At 50.6% G+C, this 15,000-nt stretch overlaps 2 protein-coding genes across 2 annotated transcripts in view; both read left to right on the top strand.

Annotated features, from left to right (window-relative positions):
• LOC135828649 (uncharacterized) overlaps positions 1-5,312 on the top strand; it is a 6,114-nt gene extending 802 nt beyond the window's left edge. The window contains exons 2-4 of the mRNA XM_065341073.1: positions 801-951; positions 1,991-2,187; positions 3,643-5,312. Coding sequence (XP_065197145.1) covers positions 801-951; positions 1,991-2,187; positions 3,643-4,604 — 1,310 coding nt within the window. The 3' untranslated portion in view covers positions 4,605-5,312. The remainder of the gene's footprint in view (positions 1-800; positions 952-1,990; positions 2,188-3,642) is intronic.
• Positions 5,313-10,402: 5,090 nt separating this feature from the next.
• LOC135828642 (E3 ubiquitin-protein ligase MARCHF6-like) overlaps positions 10,403-15,000 on the top strand; it is a 25,810-nt gene continuing 21,212 nt past the window's right edge. Inside the window, exons 1-7 of the mRNA XM_065341060.1 lie at positions 10,403-10,594; positions 10,680-10,776; positions 11,918-11,950; positions 12,672-12,712; positions 13,304-13,438; positions 13,890-14,010; positions 14,758-15,000. The exon at positions 14,758-15,000 is cut by the window's right edge and continues 1,444 nt beyond it. Coding sequence (XP_065197132.1) covers positions 10,582-10,594; positions 10,680-10,776; positions 11,918-11,950; positions 12,672-12,712; positions 13,304-13,438; positions 13,890-14,010; positions 14,758-15,000 — 683 coding nt within the window. The 5' untranslated portion in view covers positions 10,403-10,581. The remainder of the gene's footprint in view (positions 10,595-10,679; positions 10,777-11,917; positions 11,951-12,671; positions 12,713-13,303; positions 13,439-13,889; positions 14,011-14,757) is intronic.

Consider the following 15,000-nt stretch of genomic DNA (forward strand, 5'->3'; position numbering starts at 1 on the left):
ACACACTGCACTGCATGCATGTCCAGGCTAGGCATGGACAGTCTGTATGTATCGCAGTTTTCTGCGGATCACGGTAACTTTTGAGTAGCAGTAGATCGATTTTGCATCGCAAACTGCGATGCGATACAGGATAAATTCATCCCTGTACCGCATTACTATCATTATGTAATCCAGAAATCTCCAACATGGCAATGATGTAAACCGCCCATCTGATCTATATCTGTCCCCGGGGAAAATTGCGATTCCGCGGCCGCGTTTTTTTCCTCGTTTTTTTGCGATTTTTTAAAAGACCGCGTTTTCCGCGATTTTCCCCGCGTTTTTTTTAACTTTTCTGTTGCACTACAAGTACACACAGTGCACTGTTCGGTCAGCAACGTCTCATCCGGTGGCGGTTTTGTACTCAAATATGACGAGCGCTTACACCAGAGACTTGTAACTGATTGATTTCACTACATACTCACTGAAAATTGCCTCATATCAACTGCAAACTTGCCGCCGCGAGATGATATCAATAATATTCACCGCATATTTACCGCAAATTCACTGCAAATTATGCCATATTATGCCGCGTTTTTTGCCGCAATTTTCCCCGGGGACAGTCTATGTGTAACGGTATGTGCTCTGGCTTTCGTGTGCTTTCCGAATGCGCGCATGTGGCGTGTCCGTGCGTGTTATGTGTTTGTGTGCATGTGTGTGTTGTGTGTATGCGGCTGTGTGTGATGTGCGTCGTTTCAAATCTTTATTCTCACGATAGCCAGTGGCCAATAAGAGATAGTCGTTGTTGTTGTTGTTCTGCAAAGGCGTGGCGGTGGGGCCATGGCCGGTGCGTATCTCGGACACTTCGTCGTACGTGCTGGGCCAGATGAAGACACAGTCGTGGGGCGGTGGAGAACCGGACGTCGGGGATAGTGTCTACATGGATGGCACCATATCTGGTGTTGAACTTCTCAGGTATGAAACAGTGAGCTGAGCTGCCGGATCACCACCATTGCTATGCTTCTTCTTGGCACAGTAGAATAAGTTATGCCCGTTCTTTGCTTTGGGCGTCATGCGATCAGCTCACTTTGCTGACTTGAGCTGGTGGTCTGTGTGTGTGTGTGTGTGTGACTTTTTTCTCTTCAAATAGCTGTATGGTGTAGACCAGGCTGAATAGTGACGGTCAATTATTCAGCCTTGCAAGCTGTTGAATGGTCCAATCTCAGCACAATTTGCTATGGCTTCTGCCGTAGCATTGCTATCATCGCCTCCGGCGATGGGCGTCAAAGGTCAAATGTGTGTACGTGTGTGTGTGTGTGTGTGTGTGTGTGTGTCCGGCATCGCACGCGACTGATTATGTGAGCAGTCAGCCGCTGTTAGTCACATATCAGCAGCGCAGAGGGTCGGTGGGCGTGTGTGTGTGTGTGTGACTGTGTCTGTGTACGCCCACCGACCCTCTGCGCTGCTGACATGTGCCTAACAGCGGCTGACTGCTCGCATGATCAGTCGCGTGCGATGCCGGACACACACACACACACACACGAAGATACAAAAGAAACCGCCGTGGACCTTGCTTGCACCAGACACCGCTATGTGACATCCATAGCTTACCGGTACCTTCGGGAATGAATGTGATGTTATATTTCCCCTTTCTAAACTTACTGGTTGGTGGTAGTGGTACAAGCAGTACCAGAGTCATTTTCGGTATCTGACCTTCTATCAGATTTATTTAGAAACACATTTAGCCGTACACACATGTAGCAGCTCTAAAAAGTGTGATATCGTTTTTGATGCACGATGGCAGGCTGGTGATTTATGTAAGAAACTCAACCAGTTCAAGTCGTTGGTGTTGTTACTGATGCATGTACACGTCGGCAGACTGCTCATGTTTCCCACGTAGCGTAGCTCTGGCACGCAAGTGTTTTTTTCCCAGTGTACACATGCTGAGCTAACGGTGCAATGGTGAACATGGCCGGTGTGTCTGTGTGTGTGATTGAATGTTCGTGTTCTGCAGCAATGCCGGTGCTTGGACGGAAACCGAGGCCGCCACCCTGTACTACAAGAAGCTGAAGCGGCTGCAGCGGCTGTACATCGGCCAGGTCGATCGACTGCGTCACGAGTTCCGCTTGCTCAGGCATCGCTACCTTGGCCAGCTCCAGCACATAGACAATGGCGGAACCATTAACTCCACGGCACAAATGCCTCACTCAGGTTGGTCTAATTGTAGTGCCGCGCTTGTACCATGTACAGTAGAACCAAGAGTAGATAAACAAGAGTGTGCAACTCCGGATCTCTCCTGCACAATCTGCAGATACCCCCGCCCACGGCGGAATTTTTTGTTGACGTCACCTTTTTTTCAGAAGAACGCGCATTTTGCCGCAGAGCAGTGTGAGAGCACGTGCTGGGCACCGAGCTTGTAGTGTAAAGCCGGCCAAGGGCACGAGGGAAAACTTTCCGAAAGACTCGCAGCGCGTGCGTCGTCGAAAAGAGTACGTCAACAAAAAATTCCGCCGTGGGCCTACCCATCCGCGAGTTGCACATTCTTGTTTATCTACTCTTGGTAGAACCTGTCAGGGCGACCTCTCTGAGAAGCTGACCGCCTGCCTCAGAGGACCGCTACAAATAGGACCAAGGGGTGTCGTTTCCAATCAAATGACCCTGGATAAGGAGACCACATTTTAGAGGGCCCTTGAGAGGTCGGCTTTAATAGACAGGTTCCACTGTATGCATGTTAATCCTCTTAAAGGGGAAGTTAAGGCAAAAATCAAATTTCACCAGTTGTAGTCTTCGGGGTGCTGAGTCGAATGGTCTTGGTCCGAGAAAGCACGCCTGCCCAAATCACCTGGTCACCACGCCAGCAGGCGACAACTTTCACACCAAGGTTCAACTTGAGTGACAGGACTGCACCCAAAAAAGGTCAAACAGGCTAGTAAGTTGTACCCTGCAGGCACGGTGACCAGGTGACTGGTGTACGCAGGAGCACGTGACCGCTTGTTCAACCATGTTCGATTGGGAATAAAGGAGGAACGCTGCATCGCAGCCTTTTCGGACCAAAACCAGTCGACTCAGCGTCCAAAAGAGTACAACAATGGGCCAATCGCGGTCATCCATGCTTTTATAAGAACGAAATGGCGCTTTTAGTGAGATTTTGCATACAAATCCCCATCTAGTAGGGCGCAGTCACCCAGTTTCGGTGGAAGTGCGCGAGTTCGATTGGGATTAAAGTAGGAAGGGAGCGTCTCAGCTTCCTCGGACCACGACCATTTGACTCAGCACCCCGAAGACTACAACTGGTGAAATTTTGATTTTTGCCTTAACTTCCCCTTTAAGAAGACCTGTGCGTGCCTCACCCTGATTTTTAAGAGTGGCCCAAACAGCATGCTTATGAGCTTCACTGAGGTGGTCATGTCTGCTTGCCCGGAGTGCTAGTTGCTCCGCGGCGGCTGATGCGTATCCTGTGTGTGGATGTGGGTGTACAGTGCCTTGGCAGCCATGCTTTCGTCATGGTAACCATCTTGAGATGTGCACCAGGGAAACCAGAATGTAGTGTTCGAGATAGGTTTTGTACATATCCAGTATTGTAGGCACCATAGAGGGCTGTAGCTGATTAACGTTGTGTGTGTGTGTGTCTGCATGTGCCTGTATGTGTGTTCACCGCTCGTTCAGTTGAGGGCGATGCCACTGCCGTGCTGCGAGCCAAAAGAGCCAGTGCGGTGCGTCGTTACAAGCGCTTCTACGGCCACGACGCTGTCATGCAGCATCGTGTGCGCGAGCGACGCAAGAAAGCTCGTCAGGCCGCCCTGAGCACCGTCGCTGCCACCGCGACCACTTCTACTGGTAATGCAGCTGCTGCCGAAGCAACGGCAATATCAGCGGCGTCAAGTAATGTGTCCAAGGTGCCGCATTGTGCGCATGTGGGAGCCGGCTCTACGCCATGCCAGAGCACCTGCCTACCCCTGACTAAGTACTGTCGGCAGCACATCTGCACCGAGACGGGCCAGTTCCTGTTTGTGCCATGCGAGCAGGGCCTGTCCAACGGGCACAAGTGCGGCCAGCCGGTGCCCGGCTACACGGCGCTGAAGCGTTGCTTTCTGCACATCGACCTGGTGCCGCTGCGCTGCCACCGGTCCGACATCGAGGAGCTGCACGCCCGGTGGTCGCGTCTCCACGACGGCCAGTCCGACTCCGCCGCGCCCGTCTCGGTGGCGACGACGACGGCAACGGCGGCGGCTCAATCCACGAGCAGCGCGGTGGCGTCTTCATCGGCACCGCTGGAGCACGCCGCCGCCGCCACCACCGCCTCGCCATTCCTGCATGATGACGTGGCGATGGACATGGACCTGGTGCGCGCCCTGTCGTCGGCGGCGGGCGTGTCCCAGCAGAGCAGCTCCGGCAACAGCTCCGTGTCCTGCCTGTCGGCGTCCGTCACGCCGCCGCTGCAGGAAGCGGCCGCCTCGTCCATGCTCACCGGCAGCAGCGTGGCACTGGTGTCGGCGCCGCTCAGCGCCCTGGTCTCCGCATCACCCACGCTGCACGCAGGCGATCTGAAGCCTGTAATGCAGACGGCCGCGTTCAAAGCGGAACGGCCGCTCAAGATGACGCACCAATCTACTCCTAAGCACTCATGAAACTGACTTATCTGCACGAGTTTTATCGTTGAAGTTCACCGTGTAACTATGCGAAGCAGCGTTCAGGTGCCTCCTCTTGATCGTAGGGCATCCGTGCGTAGAACAAATAGTGTGCACACGTGTGTGTGTGTGTGTGTGTGCGTGCTTGTGTGTGTGTGTGTGTGTGTGTGGGTGTGCATGTGTGTGGGTGTGCATGTGTGTGGGTGTGCATGTGTGTGGGTGTGCATGTGTGTGGGTGTGCATGTGTGTGTGTGTACATGTGTGTGTGCATGTGTGTGTATGTGTGTGGGTGGGTGGGTGTTGAATCATGCTAACGCTTTAGTACAGCTGTGCTGCTGTTTGCCTGGTGCTGGCCGCCCTGACGTTTTATACAAAGATTTCACTGCATTGCTCTGTTACTGTTGCTGCTGGCAGTCTTCTGGTTCATGGTGCTGCTTTCACTGGTATGGTCTGGATTGTTCCGTATGCCATGCCTACTTTATTATGGTCTCGCTACACTATCCTACTGAATTCTTGTTGACACTTGTTTTCCGCTATATTATACAGATATTCCATTCGTCGCCGTCTTTCACTTGCATGCAACTGTAGCCCTGTTGTCCACATTCTTGTAGACCATCGGTCTTGCTTTCTTTCCTCTCCTAATGCTTGGTACAGTGGAGCAGATTTGTGGCGTTCATATTCCACCATCTATTGTGCTTCGGACCTGGGCTTGTTTGCTTCTTTTGCTGCTGAATGTGTGTGTGTGTGTGTGTGTGTGTGTGTGTGTGTGTGTGTGTGTGTGTGTGTGTGTGTGTGCCTTGCTGAGCGTCGGCTTCCGGTTGAGCTTCAGCGTGGTGCACGGCATTGCAGCACCTGCCGGCGGTGGTTTAAAAGTGCGGGGGGCCTGGCTGTTCACCGTTGTCAGCCATCACCATCTACAACAGAGGAGCCAACCGCTACTGCTCACGCCTCATCGCCTCCAGCCCAAGCATCTCTGCCAGGGGAGCCTACCGCTACTGCTCACGCCTCCAGCTCAAGCATCTCTGCCCTCGGCGTCCCCACCCCGGTACGCTGTCTCGACTGAGCGCTGCTGCGGTCATCACTGCAGTGTCTGTGGCCGCTGCTGCAAGTCGGCTTCAGGCTTCAGCCGCCACAACTGTCGGAGAGGCGGGTGCAGGTCTGTTGATCGTGGCCACTTTTCAACATGAGTGCGGGTATGGGAGACGTTTCCATTGGCTCCGCGGCATCCGGCGACATGTCTGCAGGGCGTCATGACTGCACGCTCTCCTCTCCTCCCCCGCATCGGGCGGCATAGCCAGTTACTGGCAGCTAGCTGTACACAAGGTCAAGGTGTGGGTGTGGGTGTGAAAACTTAAAAGCCACTTCAATCAGCTGCAAATGTGATGGGGATCAGTCTAGAATTAATGATGCAGTCAATTCATCAGTCTTGCAAGCTGTTGAATGATGACAACCCAGCACACGTTCCTGGTTCAAACTCCCTGTCTTTCTATCGCCCGTACAGTAGGGTATTTACTCTTCTGTCTTGCTAACTATATTCCTGATGCTGGGCCTTGCCCGAAAATTTGAACTATAATGTATATCAATTGCCGTTAGAGAGAGTGTGTACAAGGTGTGTGTACATGATGTACGGATTGCTAGACTAGTATTAGATTTCTGATTACTACTGTCAAGAGTAAATAATTAATAAATACTAGTACTGTAAGATGCTGTAAACACAAATTAGGCTTATAGTTATACAACAGACACTGATAGATAGCTTCCAACACTTTTAACTGTAGTCCATAACCATGACGACCACGGCACAATACAGTGAACGAAGAGTCGGAATACGAATTGCAACAATCAGGACTAGCTAGCAGATGACTGTACACTGAAGACTTGCTACCACGATTCGAAACCTACGCACAACACTAACACTCTCACCGGCACTCTCACCATCACTGCTCCCTCCGCCGTCCGTTCCATCATCCGCTTCCTCTGTACTCTCTCTGTCTCCTATGATTGGTCCTGCTCGTTGTCCCGTTTATTTATGTTTGCCGTGGAAAGGGCAGGAGTCGACTAAAGTTTGTAGTGCAGTCAAGTCTGTTGTTCGTCGAACTTACTACGCAGTACACTTCGTGCCAGTCTTTACGACGATGCGTGCGTTTACGGTGCGGAAGGATGTCCTACCAGCCCATCACCTAAGTCATCTTATTTACAACTTTGAATGCCGACAATGCGCTAGTCGGTATGTTGGTAGGACTGTTCAGCACCTGAACGCACGCATCAAACAACACACACCACGTCACATACTTCCACCTTGCGCACAACAACAAAGACCGAAGCGAGGGCGACCTAGAAAACAACCATTAACCACACAGCCGTTGCCTACACAACCCGCGGATCCTGGCTCACAGACTGTGCTTGCTCCGCCGTCGCTGGTGGCGGTGGTGGAGGAGAATGGGCGTGGTGGCTCATCGGGTCGGCTTGTGTCGCCGCCTTTGCTCCGGCCGTCGGTGGTTCCTTCGTCAGTGCCCCCGGCGGCTTTGGCTGAGGCGGCGCTGCTTGCGGTCCCGGTCCCACTGCCTCCTCCTGATCCTCCGCCATCGGTTCTTGCGGTGGTGGAGCTTGCCAGTGGCAGCCCGCGAGCAACACTGACAGCTGCATTAACACTACAAATGCCGACTCAAAAAGACCCACCTTGCATATCAGTAGCTCCCACACCAACACCAACAACGCAATCTACAGCAACCACAACTAATCCACCATCCAAGCCCATAATTGAAAGACCAAGACGATCAACAGCCAACTACAACAGAAGCTACGCACCGTCGGACAAGGGCGAAAGGAGGGACGTGATCATGGTGATAGCAGGGTGACGGCCGAGTTGAGTTCAATGGACCCGGTCAGGCGGGATGGACGAGACAGAGAGAGTACAGAGGAAGCGGAGGATGGAACGGACGGCGTAGGGAGCATTGAGTCGGAGAGCAGTGATGGTGAGAGTGCCGGTGAGGTGTTAGTGTTGTGCGTAGGTTTCGTGGTAGCAAGTCTTCAGTGTACAATCATCTGTTAGCTAGTCCTGATGAGTGATTGTTGCAATTCGTATTCCGACTCTTCGTTCACTGTATTGTGCCGTGGTCGTCATGGTTATGGACTACAGTTAAAGGGGAAGTATACCCTAAAATCAAATTTTCACCAGTTGTAGTCTTCTGGGTGCTGAGTCGAATGGTCTTGGTCCGAGGAAGCTGCGACGCTCCCTTCCTACTTGAATCCCAATCGAACTCGCGCACTTCCACCGAAACTGGGTGACTGCGCCCTACTAGATGGGGATTTGTATGCAAAATGTCACTAAAAGCGCCATTTCGTTCTTATAAAAGCACGGATGACCGCGATTGGCCCATATATGTTGTAGTCTTTTGGACGCTGAGTCGACTGGTTTTGGTCCGAAAAGGCTGCGATGCAGCGTTCCTCCTTTATTCCCAATCGAACATGGTTGAACAAGCGGTCACGTGCTCCTGGGTGCCCAAATCACCTGGTCACCACGCCAGCAGGCGACAAATTTCACACCAAGGTTCAACTCGAGTGACAGGAGTGCACCCAAAAAAGGTCAAACAGGCTAGTAAGTTGTACCCTGCAGGCACGGTGACCAGGTGACTGGTGTACGCAGGAGCACGTGACCGCTTGTTCAACCATGTTCGATTGGGAATAAAGGAGGAACGCTACATCGCAGCCTTTTCGGACCAAAACCAGTCGACTCAGCGTTCAAAAGACTACAACATATGGGCCAATCGCGGTCATCCGTGCTTTTATAAGAACGAAATGGCGCTTTTAGTGACATTTTGCATACAAATCCCCATCTACAGTTGCGCTCGGTGAAATCCGGCCCGAAGTGCAAAGCCGGCGCCGCGAAGCCAGCTCCCATTACATCACTGGCGATTTGTGGGTATGAACTCAACTGTACGCACCTCGTGTAAAAGTTCGGAGTGCACGTGTTGCATGCTAAAAACAGTTCAAATTTTTTTTCATTCACTTCACGAAGTACAGCTCAAGATCAAGAAGAGATAGAGAGAAAGGACATGGCCATTCCCAATGTGTGGGCTCTTCTCAAGAAGAGAATAATTCCGCATCGCTGCGAGAATGCTGACCAGCTGGTGCAAGCACTGCACCTGGAGTGGGACTCGTTGGCTCCTGACACGGTTTCCCCGTACGTGGAGTCAATGCCACGTCGTGTTGAAGCCCTTATCGAAGCAGACGGTGGCCACACAAAATATGGAAGCCCTGCTGCTCTGTGTATGAAATAAACTGCTTCGAAACGATCTCCGTCTTCTTTACTTGTGCTGGACTGAAATGAATGTTACACTTGTCTTTGTTTGGCGCGTTTTTTTTTACACTTTGGTGTAAGCATGCATGCGTATGAGTAAGCACATGCACAGTTCATACGGCACACGTGCACACTAGCACTTGTACAACTTTGAGGGCGTCAAGGGCCGCATCAGTATTGGGCGCCAGTTATTTATGCACTTCGGGCCGGATTTCACCGAGCGCAACTGTAGTAGGGCGCAGTCACCCAGTTTCGGTGGAAGTGCGCGAGTTCGATTGGGATTCAAGTAGGAAGGGAGCGTCGCAGCTTCCTCGGACCAAGACCATTCGACTCAGCACCCCGAAGACTACAACTGGTGAAAATTTGATTTTAGGGTATACTTCCCCTTTAGGGTATACTTCCCCTTTAAAGGGGAAGTATACCCTAAAATCAAATTTTCACCAGTTGTAGTCTTCTGGGTGCTGAGTCGAATGGTCTTGGTCCGAGGAAGCTGCGGCGCTCCCTTCCTACTTGAATCCCAATCGAACTCGCGCACTTCCACCGAAACTGGGTGACTGCGCCCTACTAGATGGGGATTTGTATGCAAAATGTCACTAAAAGCGCCATTTCGTTCTTATAAAAGCACGGATGACCGCGATTGGCCCATATGTTGTAGTCTTTTGGACGCTGAGTCGACTGGTTTTGGTCCGAAAAGGCTGCGATGCAGCGTTCCTCCTTTATTCCCAATCGAACATGGTTGAAGAAGCGGTCACGTGCTCCTGCGTACACCAGTCAGCTGGTCACCGTGCCTGCAGGGTACAACTTACTAGCCTGTTTGACCTTTTTTGGGTGCAGTCCTGTCACTCGAGTTGAACTCGAGTTGAACCTTGGTGTGAAAGTTGTCGCCTGCTGGCGCGGTGACCAGGTGATTTGGGCACCCAGGAGCACGTGACCGCTTGTTCAACCATGTTCGATTGGGAATAAAGGAGGAACGCTGCATCGCAGCCTTTTCGGACCAAAACCAGTCGACTCAGCGTCCAAAAGACTACAACATATGGGCCAATCGCGGTCATCCGTGCTTTTATAAGAACGAAATGGCGCTTTTAGTGACATTTTGCATACAAATCCCCATCTAGTAGGGCGCAGTCACCCAGTTTCGGTGGAAGTGCGCGAGTTCGATTGGGATTCAAGTAGGAAGGGAGCGTCGCAGCTTCCTCGGACCAAGACCATTCGACTCAGCACCCAGAAGACTACAACTGGTGAAAATTTGATTTTAGGGTATACTTCCCCTTTAAAAGTGTTGGAAGCATCTATCAGATGCTGTGACGTCGTTACTTTTTACTTTTTAGTTCGTTGAAATAATTAATTAGGGCAGAGGGGGAAACCCCGACTCTACACGCGCAGTGACGTGTATGTAGACGTGTGCATGCAGCATGCATGGCAACAAGTACATGTACCGTACATACACGTAACGCAACGTACCGTCGACCGAAGTGCTTTTTTTAATTTTATGCATGTGTCTTGCTTCTGAAAACACAAAATTCAATTTCTGGAAGCTATCTGAGTATCTTCTCGTCGTTCAGGCTGTCTTTTTCTCTACCGAATGGACAATGAAAATCTTGTGTAGGGCTCATTCTAAATGTAAATGAGTGAATAACATTATGAACGCATCTTGTTTTGGCTAGCTTGAGCGAAACAATGGAGGACGAAGGTGGGTGCTTGTTGATCATTGTTTGTTCTTTGGCCTTTTGCTCAGCTTAGCTGATGTTTGCGTTTGTATGCTGCCCTGGCTGTAGACGTATGTCGCGTTTGCAGGGCTGAAGGGACGCCTGATAATGCTCTATTTCATCCATGTGCGTGTACTGGCAGTATCAAGTTCGTGCATCAGGCGTGGTAAGAATTATTGTAATTGTCCCCAAAATGAATTGTATTATATTATTCAGTGTGGTGAATTGGTTGGCACGTTCTCAATCAACAAATTCAACACCAGTAGACAGTGCCTCGGAAATTTTGATTCACTGCCACTTCATATTTCTGAGAAGGGAGGAAAGTGACGTGGATTCGTATGCCTGAGTCGAGACTTAATATCTTTGTTAAGGTTAATACATCCTAGTGCAACTTCTAGTATCATTACTATTCATTTTCTCACTGATTTCATAAAACGGATTTATTCGAACAATACGGCGTGGAAAGAAGGAAGAACACGAAAGAAAACAAGGGATGAAACTCGGCGATGAAATTAAAATTAAAATTTGAAATAGTCTAATCCAAAGTACTTTGAAGATCAAGGTCCCTTCTGCCACAGTATTGACGTTGTGCATGCTCGAAGTCAAATGACAATGCTTGTGTCGAGAAGCAAGCAGTAAAAGATTGTGCCATGTGTAGAATGTTGTTAGAGATGTGTAGGGATGCGGCATCACTATTAATGATGATAGCTTGCATGCCGTCCTACCTGTAGAACCCAAGAAATCGCTCTGCAAAAGTGCGGCCAGCTGAGAATTTTTTTTCCGATACAGTAAAACCTGGTCTGCTGCTGCTGCTGCTACTGCTGCTGCTCAGGCAGCACTGTGCGGCTGCATGAGCTCTGGCAGCTACAATCTCCGGTGGTACGTAGCTGGAAGAGCACCTGGTAGCAACGGAGAGATCACACGGTATTGCGCGCACTAGTGACACACTTGGAATATTTGATTGTGTGCTTCGAGCCGTCTGTGCTCCAAACTGTCGTAGCGCTCTTCAGCCTGTGGCCAGCCACTGTTGATACAGGCGAGATCCCACAGCTCGTGTGGTGGAGGCTGCTCAAGTGTGCAGATGTGGTGTGAAATGTCGGCTGGGTTCACCTCTGGCAACCACTTGCTCGTGATTTTATGATCATGCCATAGCACTCATCAGCAGACTGAACCGTTTCGTCGTTTGTGGTACAAAGAAGTGAAGCTGAACCTGGTAGCAATGAGCTCAGCTACAGTATTTGCAGTGTTTGCATCCTACAAACATGCTTTTTCCTTTCTCTTTTTCTTGCTTTCCTCATGTTCTGCAGCCTGGTACAATGGCTGAAACACAGCCGCAAAGAGTAAGTAGAGTGCACGGATGGTGTGTGGCTGCTTGGCTGTGATCCATGTACACTTTAGCAGTCCAGTTGAGGCTGGCAGCTGTGTATGTGTGTGTGGTGTGTGTGTGTGTGTGTGTGTGTGTGTGTGTGTGTGTGTGTGTGTGTGTGTGTGTGTGTGTGTGTGTGTCAGACTGTTCATCTGGTTTGTGATATTTCTTTCCTCTGTTTGTGAGTCCTTTTCCATCAATATGGCAGCTTGTTTTGATTTCCTTTTTTTTCAATTCATTTTGCTGTACTTCCTGTTTTGTTTTGCGCCACTGCCCCTCACCTTGCGCTCAGTTCTCTGAGTGGAGGGCGGCGTGACCCCATGGGGTAGCTGATTGATAGTAGTAGTAGTAGTGTGTGTGTGTGTGTGTGTGTGTGTGTGTGTGTGTGTGTGTGTGTGTGTGTGTGTGTGTGTGTGTCTGTGTGTCTGTGTCTGTGTGTGCATTTATGATGTGTGTGTGTGTGTGTGTGTGCATTTGTGATGTATGTGTTTGTGTGTCCGAGTGTGTGTGTCTGTGTGTGTCTGTGTAATCCCAGCACAAGGTGTTATGTCTAACATAGCTTGTTCGCTATCATCGCTTCAGCGATGGGCAGGTGTGTGTGTGTGTGTCTGTCTGTATGCATGCACGCACATTCATACCAGTGTGTACATTCATGTGCCTCTGGGGTTGTTTTTTTGTCTTTTGCTTTGTGTTAGATACTGTGAGCTATGCAAGCACCGCTTCCTTTTCCGGCCTAGTAAGTTACTGGAAGATAGCATGCCAAGTGTATCTGTCTTGCTAGCAGTACTAATTTGAGATCGTTTGAGCTCCAAAGTTTCCGGCTCTGATTGAATGGCAGTGGCCACCCTTTGTAATCATTGCAGTGTCGCGGTGTTGTCCTTGGACCAATCCCATCTGCTACACCTATTCCTGTATTTATAATATTATTCGAAAGATTAATGGAGACTTCGGGACGGAAAACTGGAGTTGACCAGCTTGAAGACTACTGAGCAAAGGCATTGTTTTGTGTCACTGACCAAAATAGCGGTGATTGCCGGGAGGAACGCTCTCTTTCAGCCGTTGTCAGTGGATCACTGGGCCTAATATCCGACTTGAAAACCACTCCAAGCATTCTTGCACATTTCCACAGTTCGTGAGATAGAGTGCACTGGTCCTCGTAAATTACCTCCCTTTTCTGTCTTTGCAATTTCCAAGCAATAAAGTTGTGAGAAACGTGATCCGAGTGCGTCCAATCGGGCTTATGTTCTTACAAGGTGAGCGACAGCTGCCCAGAAACTAATCATGTTTGAACCATTCTCTCGTGGATTTCTTTGTGTGCACGATCTAGTCTATGCAGCCAATACTCCATCACGACTGCCGCTGCGGGAGATTGGCATCGGCTTGCTGCGCAATGTTGGCAGTGTTCTTCTGCGAACAGTGCCACCGCTAAGCATCTGGGCTATTTATATACCTCTGCTGGCTGGTAAGACTTGTGTTCCATGCCAACGTGGTAGATGCTCTCTCTCTCTCTCTCTCTCTCTCTCTCTCTCTCTCTCTCTCTCTCTCTCTCTCTCTCTCTCTCTCTCTCTCTCTCTCTCTCTCTCTCTCTCTCTCTCTCTCTCTCCCCTCCCTCCCTCCCTCCCTCCCTCCCTCCCTCTCTCTCTCCCTCCCTCCCTCCCTCCCTCCCTCCCTCCCTCTCTCTCTCTCTCTCTCTCTCTCTCTCTCTCTCTCTCTCTCTCTCTCTCTCTCTCTCTCTCTCTCTCTCTCTCTCTCTCTCTCTTGTAATATGCTCTGTACGTCGTGCATCAAGCATTCTGACGCGTAGTCAAGATTCTTCTGTCAATCGAGCTGTGTGAATTGTTATGAAAGCTGGGAGTTGAACTGTGTGCTAAACTCCTGTTCCTCTCGATGTGTTGTGTATGCTCCGTCTCCAGCGAATGCGTATCGAGCTCGCTATGCACCCGATGGTGCAACGCAGGGTGACGCAGTGTCTGAGGCTATCCCAGTGCCCGTGCTGTCTGACATCGTGCGCGTGGTGGTGGGCTACTTCGCCCTGTAAGTCGACAGTGTTTTGTGATTGCAGACCTGTGTGTGCTGTGCTTCCTCACCGAGAGACACACCCTGTGCGTGTGCGTGCGCGTGACTGTGTGTGTGTGTGTGTGTGTGTGTGTGTGTGTGTGTGTGTGTGTGTGTGTGTGTGTGTGTGTGTGTGCAGCGATTTCCAATCGATAGGTGGCGGATTCGATTCCCGACGAGTATGGTCACGCACATCTTTCTTCTCTTTCTCAGACTCCTCCTGACTTTTCTTTCATTCTCCTGGGTGGTTACCAACAGCCAGTGCATGCCGGAGTATGTGGTGTGATGTGTGTGCGTGAAAAAAAGAAGAAGAAAAGATAAAGACCAAAAATTAGGGATTCACTGGCCAGAAAAAGCCACTTCATAGCTGTGTGGTGTAGACCAGGCTGAATAGTGGCGGTCAATTCTTCAGCCTTGCAAGCTGTTGAATGGTGCAATCCCAGCTCAAACTGCTATGGCTTCTGCTGTAGCATCGCTATCATCGCCTCCGGCGATGGGCGTCAAATGGTATGCGCGCGTGCCCTGTATGTTTAAACCCATTTGCTCTTTTTGTTGTGAATGTGCTTGTCAGTGTATGAGGGTTTACCAGCATCAGGATCATTCACATTTTATTGCTTTGTTACTGCATGTTCTGTGTGTGTGTCTGCGTGTGCTGTATGCTGTATGCTGTGTGCGCATACGTGCTGTGTGCTACGTGTGCTGCGCATTGCATTGTATTGGCCGCAGGAAACCTCACCCGGGATGGTCACTGCCGGCCGTCACCAACAGCATCACCACCGGCATGCTGGTGATGATGTTTGCCATAATGTGCTTCTGCCTGCTCTTCATCTTCCTGCCCCTGCTCGAGCTGTACGGCGGAGACTGGCTCGTCGTCAACCCCGACGCCAACGGCAACCTGCTGCGGCGCCTGCTCCTGCGCAATTGGCGGCGCGTGCCACCGGCACCGCCGGTCGAAGGCAGGCGCGCTGC

This window comes from Sycon ciliatum, chromosome 12 (assembly GCF_964019385.1).
Source record: "Sycon ciliatum chromosome 12, ocSycCili1.1, whole genome shotgun sequence".
NCBI lineage: Eukaryota > Metazoa > Porifera > Calcarea > Leucosolenida > Sycettidae > Sycon > Sycon ciliatum.